Source organism: Copadichromis virginalis, linkage group LG14 (assembly GCF_057382275.1).
Source record: "Copadichromis virginalis isolate Kocher_CV1m ecotype Utaka linkage group LG14, C_Virginalis_male_GT1.1, whole genome shotgun sequence".
Lineage (NCBI taxonomy): Eukaryota > Metazoa > Chordata > Actinopteri > Cichliformes > Cichlidae > Copadichromis > Copadichromis virginalis.
In genome coordinates this window covers 43,422,398-43,446,430 of record NC_140631.1, presented here as the reverse complement: position 1 = coordinate 43,446,430, position 24,033 = coordinate 43,422,398, and the positions used below count along the sequence as shown (strand labels likewise).

The window sequence follows — 24,033 nt, the reverse complement described above, 5'->3', positions numbered from 1 at the left end:
TGTTAGAGCTTCGTTTTATTTCCAGCAGTGTATGTGTCATTAGGTTTCCTGTTTTTGATCATCCAGAAACAAACATGGTTTTACAACGTTCAAGTAGTGCCTTTTGTTCAGAATATTTTGTAAAAAATGGTGTGTGTGTGTGTGTGTGTGTGTATATATATATATATATATATATATATATATATATATATATATATATATATATATATATATATTATAAACAATGACATGTGATGAAGGTGAAAAGCTCTGCTGGTTTCATCTGTTTCTATAGTCCCAAAACACTAGTTATTACAGTTACACATTATTCACATTTCTTAAAAAAAATTCTATGCTTAATAAACACTGGAGAACTTTTTACAAATATCTAATAAATTATACTGAAAAAGAATCTGAAGAAATTCTGCAAACATGATTTATGACAAAACAGTGACATCTTCTGGCCATGTTTATGACAGCAGGACAGGCAGTGTTATTTCTATTCATGTTTAACTGTGAAAAACTGAAGAAGAAAAGTTTTTATTTCAGTCAAATTTAATGCTGTATTTTTTGTATCTTAACAAAATTTGGTCTTTTGGGCACTCAGTCCTATTTCCTGGGAATGAACTTATGTGAACCCTTTAGATAAACAGCAGCCAATTTCAATACAGTGGGTAACAGGAACTAAATGGGCTCTTTGTAGACTGCATCAGAACACAAAGCAGAAGAAATGGGATCTAACATTATTTGATGTAATTAATGACAGTCACAGTTCTTCACTGCAGTACAATGAATATTTCAAAGGCAGTTCCTGTTGCATTATCTGGTTGGATGGTAGGTAATCTGATTACCAACCACCAGGTCACATGTAAACTACATTTCAGTGTGTTGCACTCCTCTGTCAGACATGGCAGGTATAATATTACTGTTTTATTACATCACTAACATACATAAATTTAAAAACAACACATCATTGTGCCGCTGGCTTACATGCGCCCCACAGCAGACCTGATCTGCTCCAGCTGTCAGAACAGACTCTACTACAGTCAGTTACTCTGGTTTTCTCTTTAATAAAATGCAGATCTGGAGCAAATAAAACATCTGTTGGGGTTAACTATGTCTGAAACAGGAGGTCTGAAAGATATAGGCAGTAAAACCAGTGAAATCTCCCACTTCTCCAGATTTGATCACTTCTTTAGAGTCTGAACAGACAGAGATAAGATCAGGTCCATGTTAAAAAGTATCCAGAACTGGAGACCAATTGCCAGTGTAAACCCAGTTTGTGGTGTTCATGGCAATTGTCATGTCTGGTTACTCTGACACTTTGACCCGAAAAGTGACGCGACCCAGAAATTTGTCTCGCTCATCATCATTGCGGAGGTTAGAACCCTCAACTTTACACTCCACCGTCTGCTCGATGTTATAGTCTTCTTTTGTGAACAATAACTTGACTGCAACAAGCGGTTGCACGTAGTCAGGCTGTAAACGGAGAGAGAGGTTGTTAGCTGTAGCTCATAGCCATCTTCTTGGCTTAACCTCATCTAACAGGAGTCTTCTGCAGCCTTTGCCAGCAATTTTATTGAAGTTATCCAACTAAAAATATGGCTGTTGTGTAGTTAATTGTACTGGCAGACCAATCCAAGAAGTCTGAGCTCCAGTTTTCCTGAGTGGTGAACTGTATGGGAGAGAATTATTCAGCTAAATAACACCTTCAACTTACAAACCCAGTCTTGAAAACTGGCCAAAAGGATAACTTCAATCTTTGGCATAAAGCTGGAAAACTGAGCATGAATAACACTATGCACGCCTGCCACCTCTGCTGAGAAAGCCATGTACTTAGTAAATCAGAACTCAAAGAAAGTTTGGGAGGGTTAGGTTACAGACTGCCTACAAAGACTTCATCATCTACTGCATAAATTAAGGACAAGACCAAATTATGTTATTTGCTACTCGCTCCCAAACCACAAGATAAGATAACTTTCTGAATGAATTTCTTTAATTACTTCTTCTAAACCATCAACATGTTTTTTAGACTCCACAAAGAAGTCCTACCATTAGTTAATCCTTCAATCTTAAATATGATCATCCCATCTCTATTAATGGGCTACATACTACAGGCCTAAAAGCTGCCAGTAATTAAAAATCTATCACTTCACCCAGCTCACCAACCTTTATATTATGTCAAAAATTCTTGACAGAGTATTTGTGAAACAGCTAACTGATCAGAAACCCTTTCTTTGAGTTTCTATCACGGTTCAGAACTTTCAGTACAGAAACAGTATAGTCACTGTTACAAATGATGTTTTTGCCTCTGGCAGTGGAGTGAACTGTGTGCTTGTCCTGCTAGAGTTCAGTGCAGCATTCGATACAATTTACCATAGTATTTTACATTCTTACAACGATTAGAGCATGCCTTAGGTATGAAACCTACTGTGCTGCAGCGGTTTGTTAATTCATATCGATTGGCTTTCTTCATTGGCTCCCTATTAAATCCAGAATTGAATTTAAACTCCTTCTCATATGCTCAGTCGTGAATAATTAAGCCTGATCTCATCTTAAAGACTTCACAGTAGCGCATCACCCAAATACAGTACTTTGCTATCACTGGGAACCACAAGTACGATGGGAGCCAGAGCCTTCAGATTTCAGACCCCTCTTTGTCTGCTGCCATAGGCCTAGGCTGCTAGGGGCTTCCCGTGATGTATCGTTTCTTCACTCACTGTGTTTTTATATACATCTCTGCATTTAATCATTGGTGATTATTAAGTTATGGCATTTGTTATGTCTTCCTCCCACCAACCCCAACCAGTGGCGGCAGATGGCTGCCCATTTCAATCTCCCTTCAATCGGCCAGTCCCTGTCACCAAGCTGAAATTCCCAGTCTTATCCATCTCCCCCATCATTCCAATAGCCTGGTCATTTATGTTAATCTAGAGATCAATTGCAGTCATTCTAACAGAATGATTGCATTTACCCCTCTTACCCCTCTGCAGCCTCCTCCTTGTAAGCTTGCAGCTCTTGCAGCAAGACACTAAAAAATAATTAATTTTCTCATGAAATGCATTTTAACTCCGTGAGATTTTATTCCTCCCTTCAGCTCAGTCTTGGGTTCTGTTTGAGTGATTGTGATAAAAGTTGTCATTGTTGTACTTAAAATTTGTAAACCTTGCCTTAAACTGCAGGCACATTCCATGTAAGGTTCTGGTTTCTTTATTTGGTAAGGAATGTTTACTTCCTGCCCTTTATGGGCTCACCTTTGCTTGTATATGGTGGACCATTAGATTTCAGGCTTTTTCACTGCAAATTGGAATTCCTCATGCCTCTTATAGGCATTTCTTCTGAGAACTGACAAATCAATTCGTATAACTGTGTATGGACTTTCTTGGCATTTCAGGCCTTCGCAATGTTGCTAATCCTCAAATGTTTCATACTCCTTTAGGCCATGGTAAGATTGGTTCTCTTTTCTTTGAGGGTCCTGCTTTAATTCTGTATACAATAAATTGTGTTCAGTTTAATTAAATTCAGTTTTATCAATATAGCGCCAAATCACAACAACAGTCGCCTCAAGGTGCTTTATATTGTACAGTAGATCGTACAATAATACATACAGAGAAAAACCCAACAATTATATGACCCCCTATGAGCAGCACTTTGGCGACAGTGGGAAGGAAAAACTCCCTTTTAACAGGAAGAAACCTCCAGCAGAACCAGGCTCAGGGAGGGGCGGGGCCATCTGCTGTGATTGGTTGGGGTGAGAGAAGGAAGACAGGATAAAGACATGCTGTGGAAGAGAGACAGAGTTTAACAAAATTAAATGCAGAGTGATGTATAAACACAAGGTTACTGAAGAAGAAAAACTCGATGCATCATGGGAATCCTGAGCAGCCGAGACCTATGGCAGCGTCAGTTCCTACAAATGATCTCTCCTTATGGTTGTTGTGATTTGGTGCGTTACAACTAAAATTAAAGGTAAATATTTAAATAAAGCTTAGCAACCTGTATCAAATACTATTCTTGTATTCATTCCTTGTAGGTTAAGTAAACTTTGACGCTTCAAAAATAGAAGTATTGTCAAAGTGAGAGGAAATCTGTTAACCTTAAAGTTGCTCTGACATTTTCCTGCATAAATAGAAAAGTAGAAATAAATCAGATTTTTTTTTTTTTTTGCTACATAAAAATACTTCTGAATAAGTACTCAGCATGCAATATTTACTCACGTGAGACTTCTTCCCATAGTATGGAAAAAACATCTTATCCAGACGACCCTCAGACGGAAAGTACTGCATCTGCAAGGAAGTGGCTCTCTACGAGAGAGTGAGGCACATATACAGTTCTTCAATTTAATAGTTCGAAAAAGTAATTTCATTTACTACGGAAACCTTCTAATTTGCACTTCTAAAAATGTGGTGAATTCTCCTTTTACGTTTCTCCTCTGCTTCACAGGTGCACCATGGGATATTTGCATGTTGTGGGTTACCTTGGCAGTGCAGTTGATGTAGGGATCTCCTTCTGGTTTCAGGCCGATTACCTGCAGACAGGTTTTTAAATTAGTATTCACGCAAGTCATTTTTGGCTTTTTTAAAATCAGCAAGTGCTTCACTGACCCGGTTCAGCTTGATTATGATGCAGGGTTTCCCCTCCTTGAACCCAAAGCTGGGGTCAGGCAAACCAGAACACTGACGCAGTGTACTTCGTTTAAACTGACAAACCTTCTTTATCGGCTCATTGTCCTGTGTAGTGTATTCGCCCACCATACACAAGTCATTACGCTCCTGAATACTGTCATTATAACCTGAAGAGGAAGAAAGACAAAATGAGGCTTGTATGTCTGAGCAGGGGCAGAGTCGACACTACCGTATTAGACAACACACAGTAAAGTCGATCAACTCTAGATCAGGGGTGGGCAACTCCAGGCATCGAGGGCCGGTGTCCTGCAGGTTTTAGATCTCACCCTGGGTCAACACACCTGAATCAAATGATGAGTTCATTCCCTGGAGAACCATAAGACATGTTGAGGAGGTCATTTAGCCATTTAAATCAGCTGTGTTGGATCAAGGATAAATCTAAAACCTGTAGGACACCAGCCCTCCAGGCCTGGAGTACCCCACCCCTGCTCTAGCTCTGATCCTACAAACCCATCCATCCATTTTCTTCTGCTTATATGGGGCGAGGTCACGGGGGCAGCAGCCCAAGCAGAGAAGCCCAGACCTCCCTCTCCCCAGCCACCTCCTCCAGCTTATCCGGGGGAACACAAAAGCATTTCCAGGCCAGCCGAAAGATATGATCTCTCCAGCCTGTCCTGGGTCTGCCCCGGGGCCTCCTCCCGGTGGGACATGCCCGGAAAACCTCGCTCATGAGGCGCCAGGGGATGTCAGATGCCCAAACTACCTCAACTGGCTCCTTTCGATGTGGAGGAGCAGCAGCTCTACTCGGAGCCCCTCCCGGATGGCCGAACTTCTCACCCTATCTCTAAGGGAGAGGCCAGCTGTCCTTCGGAGGAAGCTCATTTCCGCCGCTTGTATTCGCGATCTCGTTCTTTTGGTCACTACCCACAGCCCTTGACCACAGGTGAGGGTAGGGACGTAGATCGACCGGTAAATTGAGAGCTCCACTTTTACACTTGGCTCTCTCTTCACCACAACAGACCGGTACAGCGTCCGCATCACTGCAGCTGCTGCAACAATCCATCTGTCGATCTCCCGCTCCCTTCTCCCATCACTCATGAACAAGACCCCGAGATACTTGAACTCTTCCACTTGGGGCAGGGTCTCGTCCCTGATCCGGAGTGGGCACTCCACTCTTTTCCGGCCTACAAACCATTTCACTTTATCAATATTTCTTTGATTTATCGGTCAGCCTTCTGCCAGTGTAGCTCAGGACTCTTACATGAGCTTCTTCATCCGTCCTGTTGGAATTCTTTTGTCTTTGAACATGTTTCATACAGTTTTGAATCACTGCAAGCACATGTAATTCAGACAGCCACAGAGCTTTATCAATCCATGATACTGCCTGCATTGTGTTTCACAGATGGATGGCATGTTGGCTGTGAGCATGCAGCTATCCAACCTCAGATGTGCTGCAGTGTTTATGTGAAAAGCAATGTTTCTTCTGTGGTTTACATACATTAACACGACTTTTCAGGGTTGTTTGATGCTGTCTGCTGATCTGATCTTCCTGCGCTGTATATAGTTTCTCAGTTTTTACCAGAGTGTGTGCTCAGTCCAGGTAAAATTATTATAGTACTGTTAGGCTAAATTGGCTTCCGTCAAAATGTACATCATCATACTCAAATCCTTACTCTGACATATGTGACTGGAACTAAACACCTAAATGAAGAGGCAGAGCTCAGAGTACATCATGAGTGAACTCACTGATCCACCTCACCAGGATCTACAGCAGAGGTGGAGCCAGACACTTTATACACCCGGGGCTTAGCCACCTGCTTCACGTGGCTGCTAGGGACATTGATGAATACACAGACTCAGTCTGCGGATTTATCAGGACATGCGTGGAAGATGTCGTCCCATCCAGAACAGTTAAATCCTTCCCAAATCAAAAACCCTGGATTAACGGAGATGTTCGCGCGGCACGGAGCACCACCTTTGCCTCCGCGAACACATCGGACTACAAACACGCACATTACCAACTCCGGAAGACGATCAAAGCAGCCAAACGTGAGTACAGGGACAGGGTGGAGCAACAGTTTGACAACCCTCGGAGTATGTGGCAGGGACTAAACACGATCACAGACTTTAGAGGGAAAACCAGCACACCGCAGACCACGGCCTCTCTGTGTGAGGATCTAAACGTATTCTACGCTAGATTCGACACAGCGAACACCATGAGACCGGACAGTGTGCGCACCGCGGATGACGTCAGTGCGCACACTGTGTCTGAGGAGGATGTGCGGAGGTGCTTCAGGAAGGTGAACGCACGCAAAGCTACTGGTCCGGACGGGATTCCCGGCCGCGTCCTCAAGTCATGCGCGGCTCAGCTGGCTGGAGTGTTCACGCACATCTTCAACCTTTCCCTCTCTCTGTCTGTAGTCCCAGCCTGCTTCAAAATGGCCACCATCGTCCCTGTACCCAAATCCTCCACCATCTCCTCATTGAACGACTGGCGACCTGTAGCCCTGACCCCCATCGTAAGCAAATGCTTCGAGAAGCTGGTCAGGGACTTCATCTGCTCTGCACTACCCGACTCACTGGACCCTCTACAGTTCGCATACCGCCACAACAGGTCCACTGATGATGCCATAGCCCTGACACTACATACTGCCCTGTCACACCTGGAGAAGAGAGACACGTATGTGAGAATGCTGTTTGTAGATTACAGCTCAGCATTCAATACCATCGTTCCCTCGAAGCTGGACAGGAAACTGCAGGATCTAGGACTGAGCAGCTCCCTCTGCAGCTGGATCCTTAGCTTCCTGTCTGACAGACGCCAGGTGGTCAGACTGGGCAGCATCACCTCATCCCCCATCACACTGAACACTGGTGCTCCACAGGGGTGTGTACTGAGCCCTCTCCTGTACTCACTCTACATCTACGACTGCACAGCCACTAACAACTCCAACATCATTGTGAAGTTTGCGGACGACACTACAGTGGTGGGTCTTATCACCAACAGTGATGAAACCGCTTACAGGGAGGAGGTCAGCTCCCTGACCCACTGGTGTCAAGACAACCATCTCACCCTCAACGTCGCAAAGACAAAGGAGTTGATAGTGGACTTCCGGAGGTGCAGAGAAGTACACACCCCCATCACCATCAACGGCGCTGCTGTGGAGAGAGTGAGCAGCTTCCGGTTCCTTGGTGTACATCTGGCTGAGGATCTTATGTGGTCAGTACACACAAACAAAACAGTGAAGAAGGCGCAGCAGCGCCTCTTCTTTCTCAGGAGACTGAAAAGATTCGGCATGAGCCCCCGCATCCTCAGGACCTTCTATCACTGTGCCATTGAGAGCATCCTCACTGGATGCATCACCACCTGGTATGGCAACAGCACCGCCTACAACTGCAAAGCTCTCCAGCGAGTAGTGCGGTGCTCTGAACGGATAATTGGAGGTGAGCTTCCCTCCCTCCAAGACATCTACAGGAAGCGGTGCCTGAGGAAAGCGGGGAGGATCATCAAGGACTCCAGTCACCCCAGCCATAAACTGTTCAGACTGCTTCCATCAGGAAGGAGGTTCTGCAGCATCCGGTCCCGAACCAGCAGACTGAGAGACAGCTTTTTCCATCAGGCCATCAGACTGCTGAACACTTCATAGACACCTCAGCTTCACTACTGGAACTTTAACATTATGCACTCCATACTGTACAGTAACACCACTGTTTTGCACATGTCTCACTCTGTATATTTTATTTTATTTATTGTTTACTCTATTTAATTTGTAAAATATGTGTACACACACACACACACACACACACGTAGAAAAATATTTAGTATACACATCCAGAAATGCATATACTATTATATATTGTACATATATTTATTAGTTTCAGATGTAGCCATTCTTGTATTTTGCTTGTTTACATTATTGTATTTTGCACAACTCTGTTGCTTGTGAAGCTCGCACACAAGAATTTCACTCACATGTGCTGTACCAATATACCTGCACATGTGATGTGACAATAAAAGTGATTTGATTTGCTCTTGTTCCATCTCTGTTCTGTCCTCATCCTCCTCTCTCTCTCTCCCCCTCTCTGTTCCTCTCCCCCCCCCTCTCTCTCTCTCTCTCTGCTGACAATCAAGCCAAACACCAACATCATCAAATATACAGTTGAAACCAGATATTTACAAACTCTTCATCTAAAAACACTTTTTTTAATTGTAACATCAAATCAGACTAAATCTTTATTTTTTAGATAAATATAAAAACATGTTTGTTAACTTTAAGAGTAAAGAGAGAAACTGTCTGTATTTCTTAATTGTAAATGGCACCAAATTGTATTCAAACTGAGCCACACTTATGGAGCTCCACAATTCTTTTCCTGGTGTTTTGTTAACATCTCTTGATTTTCCCATGTCACAGAAACAGGCTCTGTGTTTTGCCTTATATGCATCCACAGCTGTGCCACCAATTTACTCACATGGACTCTACTAACCAATCAGAAGCTTCTTCAGCTCAGAATGGAATCGTCTGCAGTTTCTTATAATTAACAATATACTTAGTGTACTTGTACTCCTACATTTGATGAAAGTGATACAAAACAGAAGCTCTGTCTCTCTTTATTCTGACATTTAACTAATTCAAAAGATATTTCAATATTTATTTATCTAAAACAAAACAAGTTTACTCTAAATTGATGTTTAACAGTAAAAAAAAAAAAAAAAAAAAAAAAGTTTTTGTTTTCTCCATAAAGTGTAAATATCTGGTTTAAACTGTGAATATCCTGCTGTGTGTTGAAATTCCGTTTTTTGCATAGAAATATACTGAACAACATACAAAGCTTAATATATAAAATAACATCTGAGTTTTTTCTGTGAAAGAAGCTCCTTATGTCCATTGTTGTGTTAATCAGTACATAACTGAAACCGGTTTAGAGAGTTTGTTTAGCCGTGGAAGGTAACAAATGAAAATATGAAATAAACACACATGTAAGCTAAGACTCTCTAAACAAACAGCATTGTTGTTGTTCGGCTTTTCATTTCGCCATTTATTGATTCACTTGAAGAACAAGTAACGTAATATGGGTCAAGTGATCAGTTTGACATCAATCTTTCGTGATACACCGTCATATTTACATTATTTGTACAGTACGAATGATTTGGTTTGGTACCTGGTAAAACTTAAGCTCTCCTCTGTCTGCCTGGCTGTGCTTCTCCTACAGCAAACTCGCAGGCAGCAGCTCCCCCCTCACTCACATGCGTAAGTGCTGTGCTTAGTCACCTAGTGCCTGAGCTCGGATCATACCAAAATTAGGGGGAATTCACGACTGTGCGCTATGTGTTTTGAATAATGTGTGTAGTTTTTGTTTTACACATTTGTCAGTCAGGCATCTAACTATGAAACAAATTACACTCGAAAAAGACCCTGGGCTTCTGAGACACCGATGATCTACAGAGGGGACGCTGGGATGTTAGACCGGATACATTTCACCAAGTGGTGCAATGAGAAGGAAGGTGATCGAGACTGAATGATATCCCATAAATATGATATCCACGTGTCTTTCATGAAGCTCTGCACACAACAGTACATGATGGACACACACAGACAAACCCATGCGTCCAGCACACAGTCATTTGTATTTTATTTATTTTATTTTCTTCAAGCAATATTGAGAGTGATCTATTAAATGTACCAGTCATATTCACTGACATGGAAAATGTGCTACAGGAACACTAACATTGAAATGTGTGTAAAAAAACATTTTGCTTTTCAACCTAAATTCTTAGTCTGAGAACGAACATTAGGTAGCTTAATGGTTCAAGCTCATGTCTGAACACATCTTGGTCCTTTTCTTCCTGGAATAAGCAAAGTCATTTGCAGGAGTACTTCTATAATTCACCCTTACTTCAGCTAGGTTTTGGGCATAATGTTAGCACAGAGGTTCACTGATGTTCTACAGGGAGGGCCATTTATATGGATACACCATAATAACATGGGAAGGGTTGGTGATATTAAAGTCCTGTTTGTGGCACATTAGTATATGTGAGGGGGCAAACTCCTCAAGATGGGTGGTGACCATGGTGGCCATTTAGAAGTCGGCCATCTTGGATACAACTTTTGTTTTTTCAATAGGAAGACGGCCATGTGACACATCAAACGTATTGGTAATGTCACAAGAAAAACAATGGTGTGCTTGGTTTCAACGTAACTTTATTCTTTCATGAGTTATTTACAAGTTTCTCTTTGTTCACAGCCATTGATATGTCGAAGAGGTTAACACGTGAGGAGCGGGTCGAAATTGTGTTGATATCTGGTGAACGCAGTAACCGGGTCATTGCAGCAGATTTCAATGCAAGACACCTTACGAGACCACCCATCTCCCATGCTACAGTCATCAAACTGCTTGCTAAGTTTCATGAAACCGGTTCAGTGTTGGATTTGCCAAAATGTGGACGCAAGAAAACTGTCACTAATGAAGAAACATCAGTGGCTGTCCTAGCTTCATTCAGCAAGAGCCCACAGCGTAGCACTCGCCGCATGTCACTGGAGAGTGGTATTAGTCGAACATCTCTCCGGCGGATATTAGCTACTCACAAATGGCACCCTTACAAACTCCAGCTACTGCAGCATCTCAACGAGGATGACCCAGATTGGCGCACACAATTTGCAGAATGGGCAAAACAAAAATTGGAACAGGACCCTCAGTTCACGCAGAAGATTTTGTTCAGTGATGAGGCAAACTTTTATGTGAAAGGTGAAGTTAACAACAGTACTTTTGAAATGGTGCCGGTGCTTAAACGGTGCTCGAACCGGTGCTCGAACCGGTGCTTAAAGAATGAAGAACACAAACTTTGTCCAAAAACCTCTCGTTTAGCTGTTTTTTTGTAAAAAGATAACAATGAAGATTAGATCAAGTTTTGACAATTCCAGAAATCCTGGAAATGAGTTTGGAGACTCTGTGTGGCGGTTTACATGTTGTACTCACTTTGCAGGAGGTTGTGCAACTGTTGCATGTAATGTTTGTAGTTTTCTGGGTCACTGCGGTTGAAAGTAATTTCAACTGCATGAGGACGAATCACCAAACCTGCAACAAAATCAAAGTCATTACTGAAATTTTTAAAAAATGACCATAAGTAAGGATGAGTGGCAGTAGGGTGAAACAGGAAATGAAAGCACCTGGACTGGCCACTCGATCCTGATGTCGGGGCACATTTTCGTCAAGCGTCTGCAACATCACCCACATGGTGAGAGAAAACATTCCCCCCAGGAAACCATAAAAGATGAGGTAGAAGAGGAGGATGAGACCTACAGAGAACATTCAAATGTTACTTTGTTTCACTGTTGTGGTTAAATAGACAGCAAGAGAATAGCCATTGTTGACTATCAAAAATACTATGGAAACCAGTACCCACAGTTAAAGAGTGATTATAGAAAAGAATGCCTTTATTGTCACTGTACGATTGTACAGTGAGATACAGGAGATACAGATCATCTCATACTCAGTGCAAAGGGGGGGGCAGTTCTGCTGCTCTATATACACATATGGACATTGTTAACAAAAACAATGAAAAAAAAAAAAAAAAAAAAATATATATATATATATATATATATATATATATATATATATATATATATATATATATATATATATATATATATATATATATATATATATATATATATATATATACACACACACACACACACATATATATAAATAAAATGTACAAATTTACAATCAGGTGTAAAAGACAGAAAAGAAAAAGTAAATAAATAAACTGGGTTTTGTATATACAGTTACCGGTGATTGCACATAGAATTTAGTATTACACAATGGTGATTTATGGAGGGAACTGGAAAAATGTGGGGGTGGGGCTGTGCTATCGGAGCTCAGGATGGTTATGGCCTTTGGAAAGAAACTGTTCTTGAGTCTGTGGGTCTTTGTGCTGATGCACCTGTAGCGCCTCCCTGAGGGAAGCAGGCTGAACATGTTGAAACCAGGGTGGGAGCTGTCCTTGATGATGTTTGCTGCTCTGCTGAGGCAGCAGGAGGAGAAAATGTCCATCAGGGAGGGGAGAGGGCAGCTGATGAGCTTCTGTGCTGCCTTAACTACATTCTGAAGCCTCACTCTACCCGCCTTAGTGCAGCTGCCCTACCATACCGTGATGCAGTTTGTTAGCAGGCTCTCAATGGATGAGCAGTAGAACATCAGACGCCCGCTGAGATGTTGTCTCTCCAGGAGATGTCAGCAGAGATGAGGACACCAAGGAACTGGAAGGTGTGGACTCTCTCCACACGCTCCCCGTTGATGTAAAGAGAGGCTAAGTCAGTGCTGTGCCTCATGAAGCCGACAATGACCTCTTTGGTTTTCTTAGTGTTCAGTGCCAGGCTGTTCTCTGAACACCAGGCTGCCAACTTCACGACTTCCTCTCTGTAGGCTGCCTCGTCTCCCTTTGAGATGAGGCAGCCTACCGTGGTGTCATCAGCAGACTTGATGATGAGATTGTTGTTTTGGGTTGAACTGCAGTCGTGGATGTAGAGAGAATACAGGAGGGGGCTCAGCACACAGCCCTGTGGGGAGCCGGTGATCAGTGTGCGAGTGGAGGAGAGATGAGGGCGGAGTCTTACAGTCTGGGGCCGGTTTGTGAGAAAGTCCTTTATCCAGGCGCATGTGAGAGGCGGGAGGCCAAGAGTGACCAGTTTGATGATGAGGACGTCTGGGATGATTGTTTTACTGGGACATGCATGTTCTAGGGGACTCAGCACAGAGTGGAGGGCGATGGCGTCTTCTGTGGATCTGTTTGCACGGTATGCAAACTGGTGGGGGTCGAATTCTGGGGGAAGGTAGTCCTTGATGTGCTGAAGGACTAGTTTCTCAAAGCATTTCATGATTACCGGTGTGAGGGCCACAGGGCGGTAATCGTTCAGGCTGGTGATGGGAGACTTCTTCGACACTGGGATGTTTGTTTCTGATTTTAGACAGGATGGGATGGCTGCCTGATCCAGTGAGAGGTTGAAGATTCTGGTGAAGATGAGGGTGAGCTGGTGGGCACATGCTCTTAGCACCTTGCCAGGTACTCCATCTGGACTCCATCTGGCCTTCCTGGGGTTCACTGCTAGGAGCACATGTCTGACATCGTGCTCCGCTACAGTGAGTGGAGCGGTGCAGGAACCAGGTGAGGATGAGAGCAGGGCTGAAGCAGATGAGTACTGCTGTTGTGGCGTTTCAAAGCTGGTGAAGAAGCGATTTATTTCCTCTGGCAGCTGTACATTCAGTGCACTGTTTTCACAGTGCTGCCTTTGTGGTTTATGTCGTCTTGTATGCCCTACCACACCTCCTGTGTGTTGTTGCTCGACAGCTGGGACTCGATGCTTCTTTTATGGTCTTTAATTCCTCTTTTCAGATCGGCTCAAGGAGTGATCGAACCTGGCCCGTTTTTGTTTTGGGAAAACCCGAATGCTTTTGTCCACAGTCACATTTCCAATACAGAACTTGATGTAGTCCAGTAATAATAATAATAATAATAATAATAATAATAATAATAATGGATTGGATTTATATAGCGCTTTTCAAGGCACCCAAAGCGCTTTAAAATACCACTATTCATTCACTCTCACATTCACACACTGGTGGAGGCAAGCTACGGTTGTAGCCACAGCTGCCCTGGGGCAGACCGACAGAAGCGAGGCTGCCATAGCCCCAGTACTGATTCTGTGAAAGTTTCTAGGTTCTGATATTGAAATATGTCCCAGTCTGTCTGTGTGGAGCAGTCCTGCAGTTTGGAGAGATCATTTTCAGGCCAGGTTGTAACTGTCTTTGTGGTGGGCTTGGTACTGCATCTGAGGGGGGTGTAGGCTGGGGAGAGCAGGAGGGAGAGGTCTTCGGACTGGCCGAGGTGGGGGGAGGGATGTGGCATGGAAACATTCTTAACAAAAAAAAAACTAGTTCAAGCACATTTTGTTCATACTACTGTACTATATTAGTACATCTGAGTTATTGTGAACCAAAGAAGTCTATACCAGCTGCATAAAACTGCTTACAGAGCCATTTCTACACCTTTATCAGCACCACTTTCTCTGATTCACTTGTAAGGAAAGTTAAATGTGCTTGCACCTCTAGGGCAGGAAAGCAGAAGGGAGTCAGACTGAAGAAACTGAACAGTTGTGCTTGATTTTATGATCTATCGCCCACTTAAACTATTACTTCTGTTCAGGAAAACACATAACTTTAATTTGGCATCTTAAAACATGGATAACAAAATGACAAAATATATTTTAGCAATAAAATTATCAGCTTGATTAAAGAGCTTGTACCTCCTGGTGGATTAACAATTACAGAAACAGGGGGCTTGGGTCCTGGTTGGTGTGTTGCCGGGGTTGTGGGCGGGTGGGTGCATGGGGGCCCAGCCCTGGAGCAGGGTGCCGCCGGTGCATCGAGCCACCTGGGGGGCTCTTCAACTGGTGGGGAAGATTGTCACATCTTGCAGGAGCTTTCCTCTCCTCAGGGGCTCTCTCTACAGGAGGGGGAGATACAGGAGAGGTGGAGGAAGATCTCAGCCTGGGTGTTTATTGTCTTATGTAGTCTGGAAGAAGAGTGGATGGTGGGGTGGGTGCAGTTTTCTCTGTGGTGGGGTTGGGTGGACTGTCCTGGGCTCTGTGGGGCCGGGGGGCGCTGCTGCGCTGGGCCCCGGTCTGGATGGGCCTGGGCCCCCTTTCCCTGGTGGGTCGCGGAGTATGGGGGTGCCTACTGGGGTCAGCGGGGGAGCTGGCCCCAGGGAGGGGTCACTTGCCCCTCCCTTCCTTCCCTCCCCATCTCCAGCTGCCTCCCTCTTCCCGCTCCACCACAACTACCCACACATGCAGGACCTTGGAGTAGGGGTATGTCACCAGGGTGCAGAGGAGGCCACCCCCCCGTCCCCTTCTGGCTGCCTCTGCCTCAATTTTATCCCACAACTTAGACATTCACATTACTCACACTCTCATTACACATACATATAGGATCTTGGGGGTGGGCACGATACACGGAATCCAAAGTACCATCAGGGTGTACACCCCACCCCTGGCGTCGTTGCCCACCTCTCAATTTTAAATACACGTAGACATTGAGGGCTAGCAGGAGGGACCATGCGCTTACCTGCTGCTCTCTGGCAGGTAGCTCCATGCCCTCCTGGGTTTTAAATGCACCTTAGAACACACATGCATCAACACTACAATGAGCGGGTGGAGGGAGGTTTGGAGTCTTCTCTCACCCCCATTCTCTGCGACCTGCTGGAGCGGGGGGGCTAGGAGGAGGAGTTGGCCATCCGACTGCGGTCTGGAGTGTGGGGCCTCCCTGCTGCTGCGGAGTCGGGGCGGTCTGCCTCCCCCCACCGCAGGGAAAAGGGTAACACCACCTGGGTCTGGGTGCAGTTCCCCCCCTCCAGGGGCAAGGGTACCTAGACCCGGGGCTTAGAGTACGCTTGGGGAGTGTGATCGTGTGTACAGCGTCTCTTTATGTCTGTCTCCACGTTGGTTGAGTGTGGAGTAAGTGTATATGAGAGCATGAGGGTGGGAATGGATGTTTGTATCTGTGTGTGCCTGTATGTCTGTGTCTATATGTCAGGTTGGGTGTCAGGCGCCACCTCTCTGGGGACATCTTAGGCCCTCCAAGGTATGGAGGCCTATCTCCCCCTACCACCACTTCCCCTGCCAGTGGCGGACTCCCTCAGACATCGGTGCGTTGGTGGTTCTTTGTGTCCGGGGATGGGCGTCCAGGTACACACCGGCTCACTCCTCACTCCTTCTTTCACTCCTCGTTCAAACCGTCTGTCTTCCCTGTCCATCATGTGAGATTTGGCATCTTCAAAGAGTGACCTTTGACCTTCAGATGCAGATGTACAGCTGAGTCCTGTCGAGGTGGCTGTTTGGTGTCTCCAGTATAGAGGTCTGAGCTCTCCTCGCTGCACTGCACAGCTACACTACATTGTTTAGTTTGTGTCTGAGTGTGTGGCTGGGCTAGAAGTACTCTGGGAAGACACTCCTGGCGCAGAGAACTGAAGAAGCTTCTTGGATGAGAGGTGAAACGTCTTCAAGGAACTTAAAGAAGTCCAGACGCTTTTCTTCCCAAGCTCCTTAGACTACGATGACCTGGATGACTGAGAAGCTTCACAGACAAGATGCTCCTGAGTTTCTCTGATAAACCTGATACATGAAGGATGACAATGTTGTTCTGTTTGTCTTTCTTATCCTCCCTAACTGGTGTCTGACCTTCTCTCCTCTGCATATTTGCTGACTTGATAAAAGCTCAATTATGATAACCGCATGTTTTAGGAGCTTAATTTACATGTGTGGATTCCCTCTTTTTCCCTTCAGGCTTAGAGGGAACATTTTCTGCCCGGAGTTGTTGTAGAGTCCTGATTACTCCAAGTTTGTGTTCCAGAGGGTGGTGTAAAGTGTAAAGTGTGCGTGTTAGTCCCCATAGGGAAATAGTTCCTCTGCATTTAACCCATTCACCCAGTGAAGCAGTGGGCAGCCGCCAGTGCAGCGCCCGGGGAGCAGTGTGTAGGGACGGTACCTTGCTCAGGGGTACCTCAGGGTAGCCGTTCAGTGGAGTCGAACCCCCGACCTTCCGATCATGGGGCCACCACTCTACCTACTGAGCTATCCCTGCCCCTGGTGGGAGTCACACACAGGGAAAACATGCAAACTCTTTACTGAAAGAACCTAATGCCACAGGTGCAATGCAGCAATAAAGAAACACAGCTTTTTCATTAAAAAAAAACCAAAACAAAAAACAAACATGCCTTTGTGTAATCTGAAAGAGCTGGACAAGCACAAAGCATCAAACTAGCAATCAGACTTCAGGTGTAGCAGCTATAAGTCTTATAGCCTGATTATTAGGGGTGTGGCAGGGGGATATAACTGTTAGCTAAAAGGAGCTTGCAAAGAAAAGCGTCTGGACTTCTTCAGAACTTCTTCAGTTCAGAACTGAAGAAGCTTCTTGGATGAGAGGTGAAACGTCTTCAAGCAACTTAAAGAAGTCCAGACGCTTTTCTTTGCAAGCTCCTTTGACTACGATGACCTGGATGACTGAGAACCTTCACAGACATAACTGTTAGCTGTCTTCTAGGCTTCATTTTAACTCAAATTTTATTAATACAGCGCCTAATCACAACAGTCACCTCAAGGCACCTTATACTGTAAGGTAGTAATAGATACAGAAAAACCCAACAGTCATATGACCCTCTATGAGCAAGCACTTTGGTGACAGTGGGAAGGAAAAACTCCCTTTTAACAGGAAGAAACCTCTGGCAAGTAACTGATTGGAGTGCCATGTTTTTTTATACACGAAGAACTTTAATGGTCCTAGAACAGACTACTGAGGAACCTGAAATGTGATCATATTCTGGAGCTTTTCCAGTAAACAGGAACTGCTGACTGGTCAATTAAAATTCTTATTATTCAGTTAAATTTGATATGGTGAAGGAATGAAGAGGGGGTGTTTTGTTTGTTTAATTTGGTTGGTAGAGGGGGGGGTTTACAGAAACCATACTGGTGTTTGTAAAGAGTTAAATTAGTATGTACATGGGAAAAAAAGAAAAAAAAACTTTTCTAAATAAAAGCTACGCCCAGCTCCTGTATTCACGAGAATACCTGATTTGGCAAATACTTTTCATCAGATGTCTTTCCTGACACAAACTCTAAAGGATCCCTTTTCCAGGATTAAACCAAGATATTGTTTGGTGAATGTGTAAGCCAAAAAAATGAGTTACAAAGTAGTACTTTTGTATGCATTAGAGAGGGTTTACAGTAATTAAAGCAGCATGTATTGTTAAGTTCAGTCTGTTATCTGTGTGTTCATTTTTTTCCTGTCAGGCTGTGTTTTATCAGCTTTGTATCATTATCAGCTCAGACTTCTGCCTAAACATCCAGCATCACTTCGCACTGATGCTGAACAGACTAAGGTCATGTCCACACTAATACGTTTTTGTTTGAAAATGCATCTTTTTCTCTCCGTCCACACTGAGATGGCGTTTTTGGTCAAGGAAAACCGCGTTTTGAAAACGCTCTCCAAAGCAGATACATTTGAAAATCCCATTTTTGCGTTGCAGTGTGGACAGCAAACCCGGAGCCTTTTTGAAAACAATGACACATTTTAGTTATGTGATGCAGTCATGTGACCAATTAAACTAAAATAGCAGAGGGCAATTTACAGCAGTTGTTTTGTCTGTTCTCAATTTTGACAGCCCTATTAAAGATTAATATCAGTCTGCACATGCTCCAGAGAGCTTTTCTTCAAATTCTTTAATTCTCACTCGCTTTTTAAACTTTGTACTTTTGTGTTACTCACAGCAACAACTCCACCTCATTGTTAGTCCTTTTAAAAAAAACCTCTGCTTTTCCTCGACGTTTTGCTGCAACGTTTCAAAGAGCCAGTGTTCTGAGAAACCATCCTACTCTGACAAAACGTCCTACCTGCATTATAATTTTGACAGTGACTTGCAACTAAACCTAACCCTACCCATAACCATAACCTTAAGAAGTATTCTGGATGGGTGAGAGAAAAAGAAGCTAATTCGGTGTCGGTGTTGTGCGCATGCGCTGCGTCTGCGCAGAAACATTGGGTAGGATGTTTTTTTCAGGTAGGATGGATTCCCAGAACACCTGAAAGTTTATAAAAAGAAAAAAAAAAGAAAAAAAGAAATGAGGCAGGTTGAATCTTCTTATTTTTCACGCATGCGCAGAACTGGAATGTAAGCGTTTTTGGCCGTTTCAATGTGGACGCACACCTCTGTGAAAATGGATGAAAACGATAGTGTGGACGTGGAACGTTTTCAAACTAATTTATCTGGGCTAGTGTAGACGTAGCCTAAATCATTTAAAAATCAACCGGTTTTTCTCACTTCCTGTCAGATAACTCCTGCTCCACAGGGACCTAAAACTAAGGAGCCAAAATGGCTTCCTTCAAACAAGATGAACTTAAGACCAAGGCCCAGGCTCAGATGAAGGAGGATTATTTGGAACAGAGTCATGCTGAGCTACTCTAGAAAGCCCAAAAATGAGGACATGAAGGTGGAAGTGAGGAGAACAGTTCTGATGAGTTGTGTCTTTGATACTGTTGGCTGTAACCCCAGAGACATTAATTCAGTCACGGTTGCGATGTCATCAGCATTACTGAACTTTTTAAACTGGAAATTTATTAATAAATCCTCAGTGTGTTGATCCTATTTTCATGTTAAGACTGAAAGCTTTTAAAACAGTTTTGTTTTTCGTAGTCACGACGGAACGGACAAACTCTTTTATTAAAATCTTTGCTGGGTTAGGATGATGATCCTAAATCTGCCTCTTAGTCTTTTGTAAATAAATGATAAGTAACGATTTTACCTCAGTCATGACTGTAGAAATCTTATAAGCAGTCTTCCCTCTGAGCTTCACTCAGACTCATTAAATCTCATCAACGATTAAAATCAATATGAACACGATGGTTATTAAATGTTAGTGTTGAATGTGTGCATTAGTACACAGTGTGTGCAGGCTGTGGTGTACAGCAGCATAAATACTGCAGTATGTTGTAGTACCGTCACAGAGTTGCAGAGGATTTTACATAATTAAACATGAACTCGGCGCGCCTGAGGGCGCAGAGGGTGAATCTGCTTTATTCTGACATCTTCAGCTGTGTTAATGAAAATCACTCATCCGAGCTCACATATTAGCCCGGCTCGGCCCGATCCGGCTCGGCCCACTGTGAAGCTGCGCGCATCGTGACAGGCACCCTTAGCTCAGCGGGATTACAGCCGTGACCGACCGAGCCGAGTAGGGTCAGACCGGGTCAGAACAGACTTCAACTGTCGGGAAAAGATCAGGTTCTTTGGCCGCCTCTCTTACCCCAGCTGCCAGCGGTTCGGCCCAGAAACTCCCCGGTCCGCGGGTTGTAGATGAAATCCTTCCAGGAATCCTGCTTCTCCTCCTTCTTCTTCTCCATTTTCGCTTCATTCGCTTCTTTCTTGTCGTCCTTCTTTTCCTGTTTCTCCTCCTTTTTCTCTTCTTTCTCCTCCGCCTTCACCTCCTCCTTCGTATTATCCTGGTTCTGATCTTGGTTCGGTTCCTGGGTCTGATCCTGATTTGGTTCCTGGGTCTGGACCTGCGGACTGGACGACATACCGATGCCGGACTAAACTGATCTGGGCTAATCAAGGCTAAACACCAACAGCTGGGATAAACCGATCCGTCGGATCTACGTGAGGAGCCCTGTACGCGCACGCGCAATCACACACACACACACAAGCACATAGGGACTGCTGCAGAACGAGACGCATGCGCAGCACAGAGCATGTGTGAGGGCTGAGGGTCTCCAGTGATAAAGACGATGATGATGATGATGATGATGATGATGATGATGAAGATGCACTGTGTTGTGAGAATAGGCTGAGACCATCATCCATCCATCCTAAAGTCTGTCCCAGCTGTTGTGTGTGTGTGTAGGGGGGTTTAATTACAATTAATTCTAATCAGTTAACTCTTACATCCCCAAAAGTTATCGCCAATCTAACCATAACCCTACTATCGTGTGATATGGGTTAATATAATGTTAAGTCACCAGTCAGTCTCTGAAGGACGAGGATATTCAGTGTTTTTGTCAATAAAAAATATGCCTGATAAGCCCTTTCACTGTAATTTTTGTATAAAACAATAAAAATAAGCCCTGAAAGAAAAAAATAAGCTGCTCAGAAATAAATTCATGTCAAACCAACATTATATAATCATGTGACAATTGCAGTGGCAAGTAATTGGGCAAAAGCAGGATGATGTCATGCTGTTGTGACACACAGAAAGAAGGAGGAAGCCACCTGAAAAAGAGGAATAAGAAGGAAATAAGGAGCCAGGAAATGCAAGAGGATCTATTCTGTCTCTTTTGTTCAGTGCTTTTTTCTGTCCTGTTGTAATATTTCACGAATGTGACAGCGACAAACACAGTGGCTCCTGATTTCCTTGCACCTGACTCTCTCTGAGATGATGTTTGCACACTTAAAGTCATGTTTCAGATGTGGAGGAAAACAGACTCAGCAGACACTGAACACTGAATGAAGAGGTTCTGGTTCTAGTAGTGAGAAGGTGGTACATGATATATAAAGACACAAGTTTTATTTGTTTTGGACCTTTGGGTGATGATGGAGGGGTTCATGTAGAACAAAGCAGTCTGAAAAATGGAGCCAAGCCTTAAGTGCTGCCTATCTGATCCAGACTTTTACGTCCTTTCTGGTTTTTGTTTGTTTGTTTAGTATCTCCTGTTATGGGCTTTTATTTTGTGTTTTATACTATTTTGTGGACACTTCCTGCTCCCAGTGAAAGGTGTCAGTAAATGTGGGAGCTGTGACATCACACAATTGTGATAAAGTATTGTGTGGTATCATCTATCTCTCTCTCACACACACACACAAACACACACATTTACACATTAAAAACACGCTGCTCTCTCTCTCATCATTCTTCTTCACCCTCCTTACCCCCCACCCCCACCCACCCTTCAGCAATAGGGGGAGGAGCCAGCAGAGTAAGGATGCTGTCAGGTTGCTGTGGTTTCAGCCTCTCGTTTCTTGTGGCGACCATCGTCAGGGATGTGTGTGTGTGAGGGTGAAGGGTGTGTGAGTGTGACTGTGTGTGTGTGTGTGTGTGTGTGTGTGTGTGTGTGTGTGTGTGTGTGCATTTGAGTGGTGGTTATTGCAACTGTAAGGATATATGAATGAAGAAAGGCGAAGAGGAAGGAAAGGAAGGACGGGGGAGGAAAGTGGCATTGAAGGGTGGATCTGGATTAACGTCGATGCAGACAAAAAAATCTGTCATTTCCTCTGAGCTGCAGAGATCTGAGAGGACAACAGAAGCCTCATCACTCCATCTTTGTTCCTGCAGAGGGAGGACTGAAGGAGGGAAGGAAGGAGTCGAGGACCAAAAGGGGGAAAGAAAGGAGGACTGAAACAAGGAAAAAATAATAGGAAGCAGGGAAGGAAATAGGATCGAATCAGGGAAGGAGGGAGAGTAGGAGGAAGAGGGAGTCTGAGTCCTTGCTGGTCATCAGGTAAGGCTCCTCATTCAGCTTCAGTGTCATCTTCCTTCATCTCTTCGGTGTTTCTGTTTGTCTCCGAGCTGCTGCTGTTCCCACTGACAGTGTTCAAAATATCCAGTTTCTTCACATCCTTCTCGCCTTTCTGTGAAACCTGAAACGGCAGCATTTTACTTCAATATGGCTGCCATGTTGGGGTTAGAGTAAGGGAAAACTTCATTTGATTTGCTTTTATTTTGAAGGGGACGTCTGTCAGTCATGAGTAAACAGTGTAAAAACAAAGGTGAACACACCTAAGAAGACAAGGTCAAAGTTCAGATTGGAAGTGATTCTGTGTAAACCGTGTGTGTGTGTGTGTGTGTGTGTGTGTGTGTGTGTGTGTGTGTGTGTGTGTGTGGGAAGGTTCATGCCTAAGTCAAAGAGATACAGCCAAAGACATACTTATCATATTCTTACCCCTGTTTTCTCCCACTATCAGAGAGTTGCTCATTAAGCAGTTATTCTTGCTGTGGATACATCACTGTGTTTCACCTGTGATGGACTACTGACCTGTCCAGGTGTATCCCACCTATACTGGAATAGGCACCACCCCACATGTTCCAAAGTAGGCTAAGGAGTTAAGGATAATGCGTGGAAGGATGGATACATATATGTTAATGGATGGACAGATGGATGGATGGATGGATGGATGGGTGCTTTAGACAGAATTAGTGGATAGAGGCTATAAAATAAAAAAACTGGAATAAACTCAACCTTCAGGGTGGTGTTCCCACAGAAATAAATAGGTGGAGCAGCACCGTTATCAACTAAAAACACTCAGTGCTGAACAGTGCCTGTTGTACTGTAGGTAACATGACTTCACTACCATCTGACAGCAGAACAGTTCCTGTTTTGAGCTTCCTGCTGTGAGGAGTATGGTATTCCTGTTTCCTCCAACAAACACATGCTGGTTACGTTAACCTGTGAGCCAGAAGGAGTGTGTGGTGGGTCAGAATCTGTAATGAAGCTGTATGTGTTAATGTGGGTGGTGGTGTAAAGGACTGAGTAGTCAGTAAACCTCTCAGGAGGCTGCTACAACTCAGAGTGTGAAGCAGCTCCACCTTGACAGATCCTAAAGGGGAGACCCTGAGTAGCAAATCCGAATCTTTCCCCTCATCCTCTCCTCGTGTCTCCTCTCTCACCCGCTTACAGGATGCATTACATCATTCTCCTGTGAGAGATGCTGCTGTTGCTAGGTTACTGCCAGCTGACTCCCTGTTCCATTTTTAGATGGATGCTGAGAAACAGAGAGGTGGGGGAGGGGATCAATATGGCGAGATGAATTCAAAGCAGTACTTTATTTAAAAGTCAGAGAAACAAATATGAAGCCTTCATGATAAAGATGAATAAAAGTGAGCCACGTTCC

General features: G+C 44.0%; 2 protein-coding genes across 6 annotated transcripts in view; one reads left to right on the top strand and one right to left on the bottom strand.

Annotated features, from left to right (window-relative positions):
- Positions 1-20,866, bottom strand: LOC146694813 (sodium/potassium-transporting ATPase subunit beta-3-like). Its single transcript, XM_085431114.1, has 7 exons — positions 20,456-20,866; positions 11,768-11,896; positions 11,577-11,675; positions 4,584-4,771; positions 4,457-4,507; positions 4,197-4,283; positions 1-1,458 (listed from the first exon to the last, which is right to left on the bottom strand). Exons 1-7 carry the CDS (start codon positions 20,727-20,729, stop codon positions 1,291-1,293), a joined length of 996 nt encoding a protein of 331 aa, XP_085287240.1. The 5' UTR covers positions 20,730-20,866; the 3' UTR covers positions 1-1,290.
- A 1,254-nt stretch (positions 20,867-22,120) lies between these two features.
- nyap2a (neuronal tyrosine-phosphorylated phosphoinositide-3-kinase adaptor 2a) overlaps positions 22,121-24,033 on the top strand; it is a 79,919-nt gene continuing 78,006 nt past the window's right edge. For all 5 annotated transcript variants that reach the window (XR_014914949.1, XM_085431089.1, XM_085431088.1 and 2 more), the window contains exon 1: positions 22,121-22,643. The gene's annotated coding sequence lies outside the window, so the exon portion shown is untranslated. The remainder of the gene's footprint in view (positions 22,644-24,033) is intronic.

Bases quoted from the DNA above. Each gene is read 5' to 3' on its own strand.
- LOC146694813 (XM_085431114.1), bottom strand. From the start codon at position 20,729: ATGTCGTCCAGTCCGCAGGTCCAGACCCAGGAACCAAATCAGGATCAG. The intron at 4,772-11,576 runs GTGAGTACAACA...CTTCCTCTTCAG, and splicing joins GTTGCACAACCTCCTGCAAA to GTTATAATGACAGTATTCAG. The intron at 4,508-4,583 runs GTCAGTGAAGCA...ACCTGTCTGCAG, and splicing joins TCATAATCAAGCTGAACCGG to GTAATCGGCCTGAAACCAGA.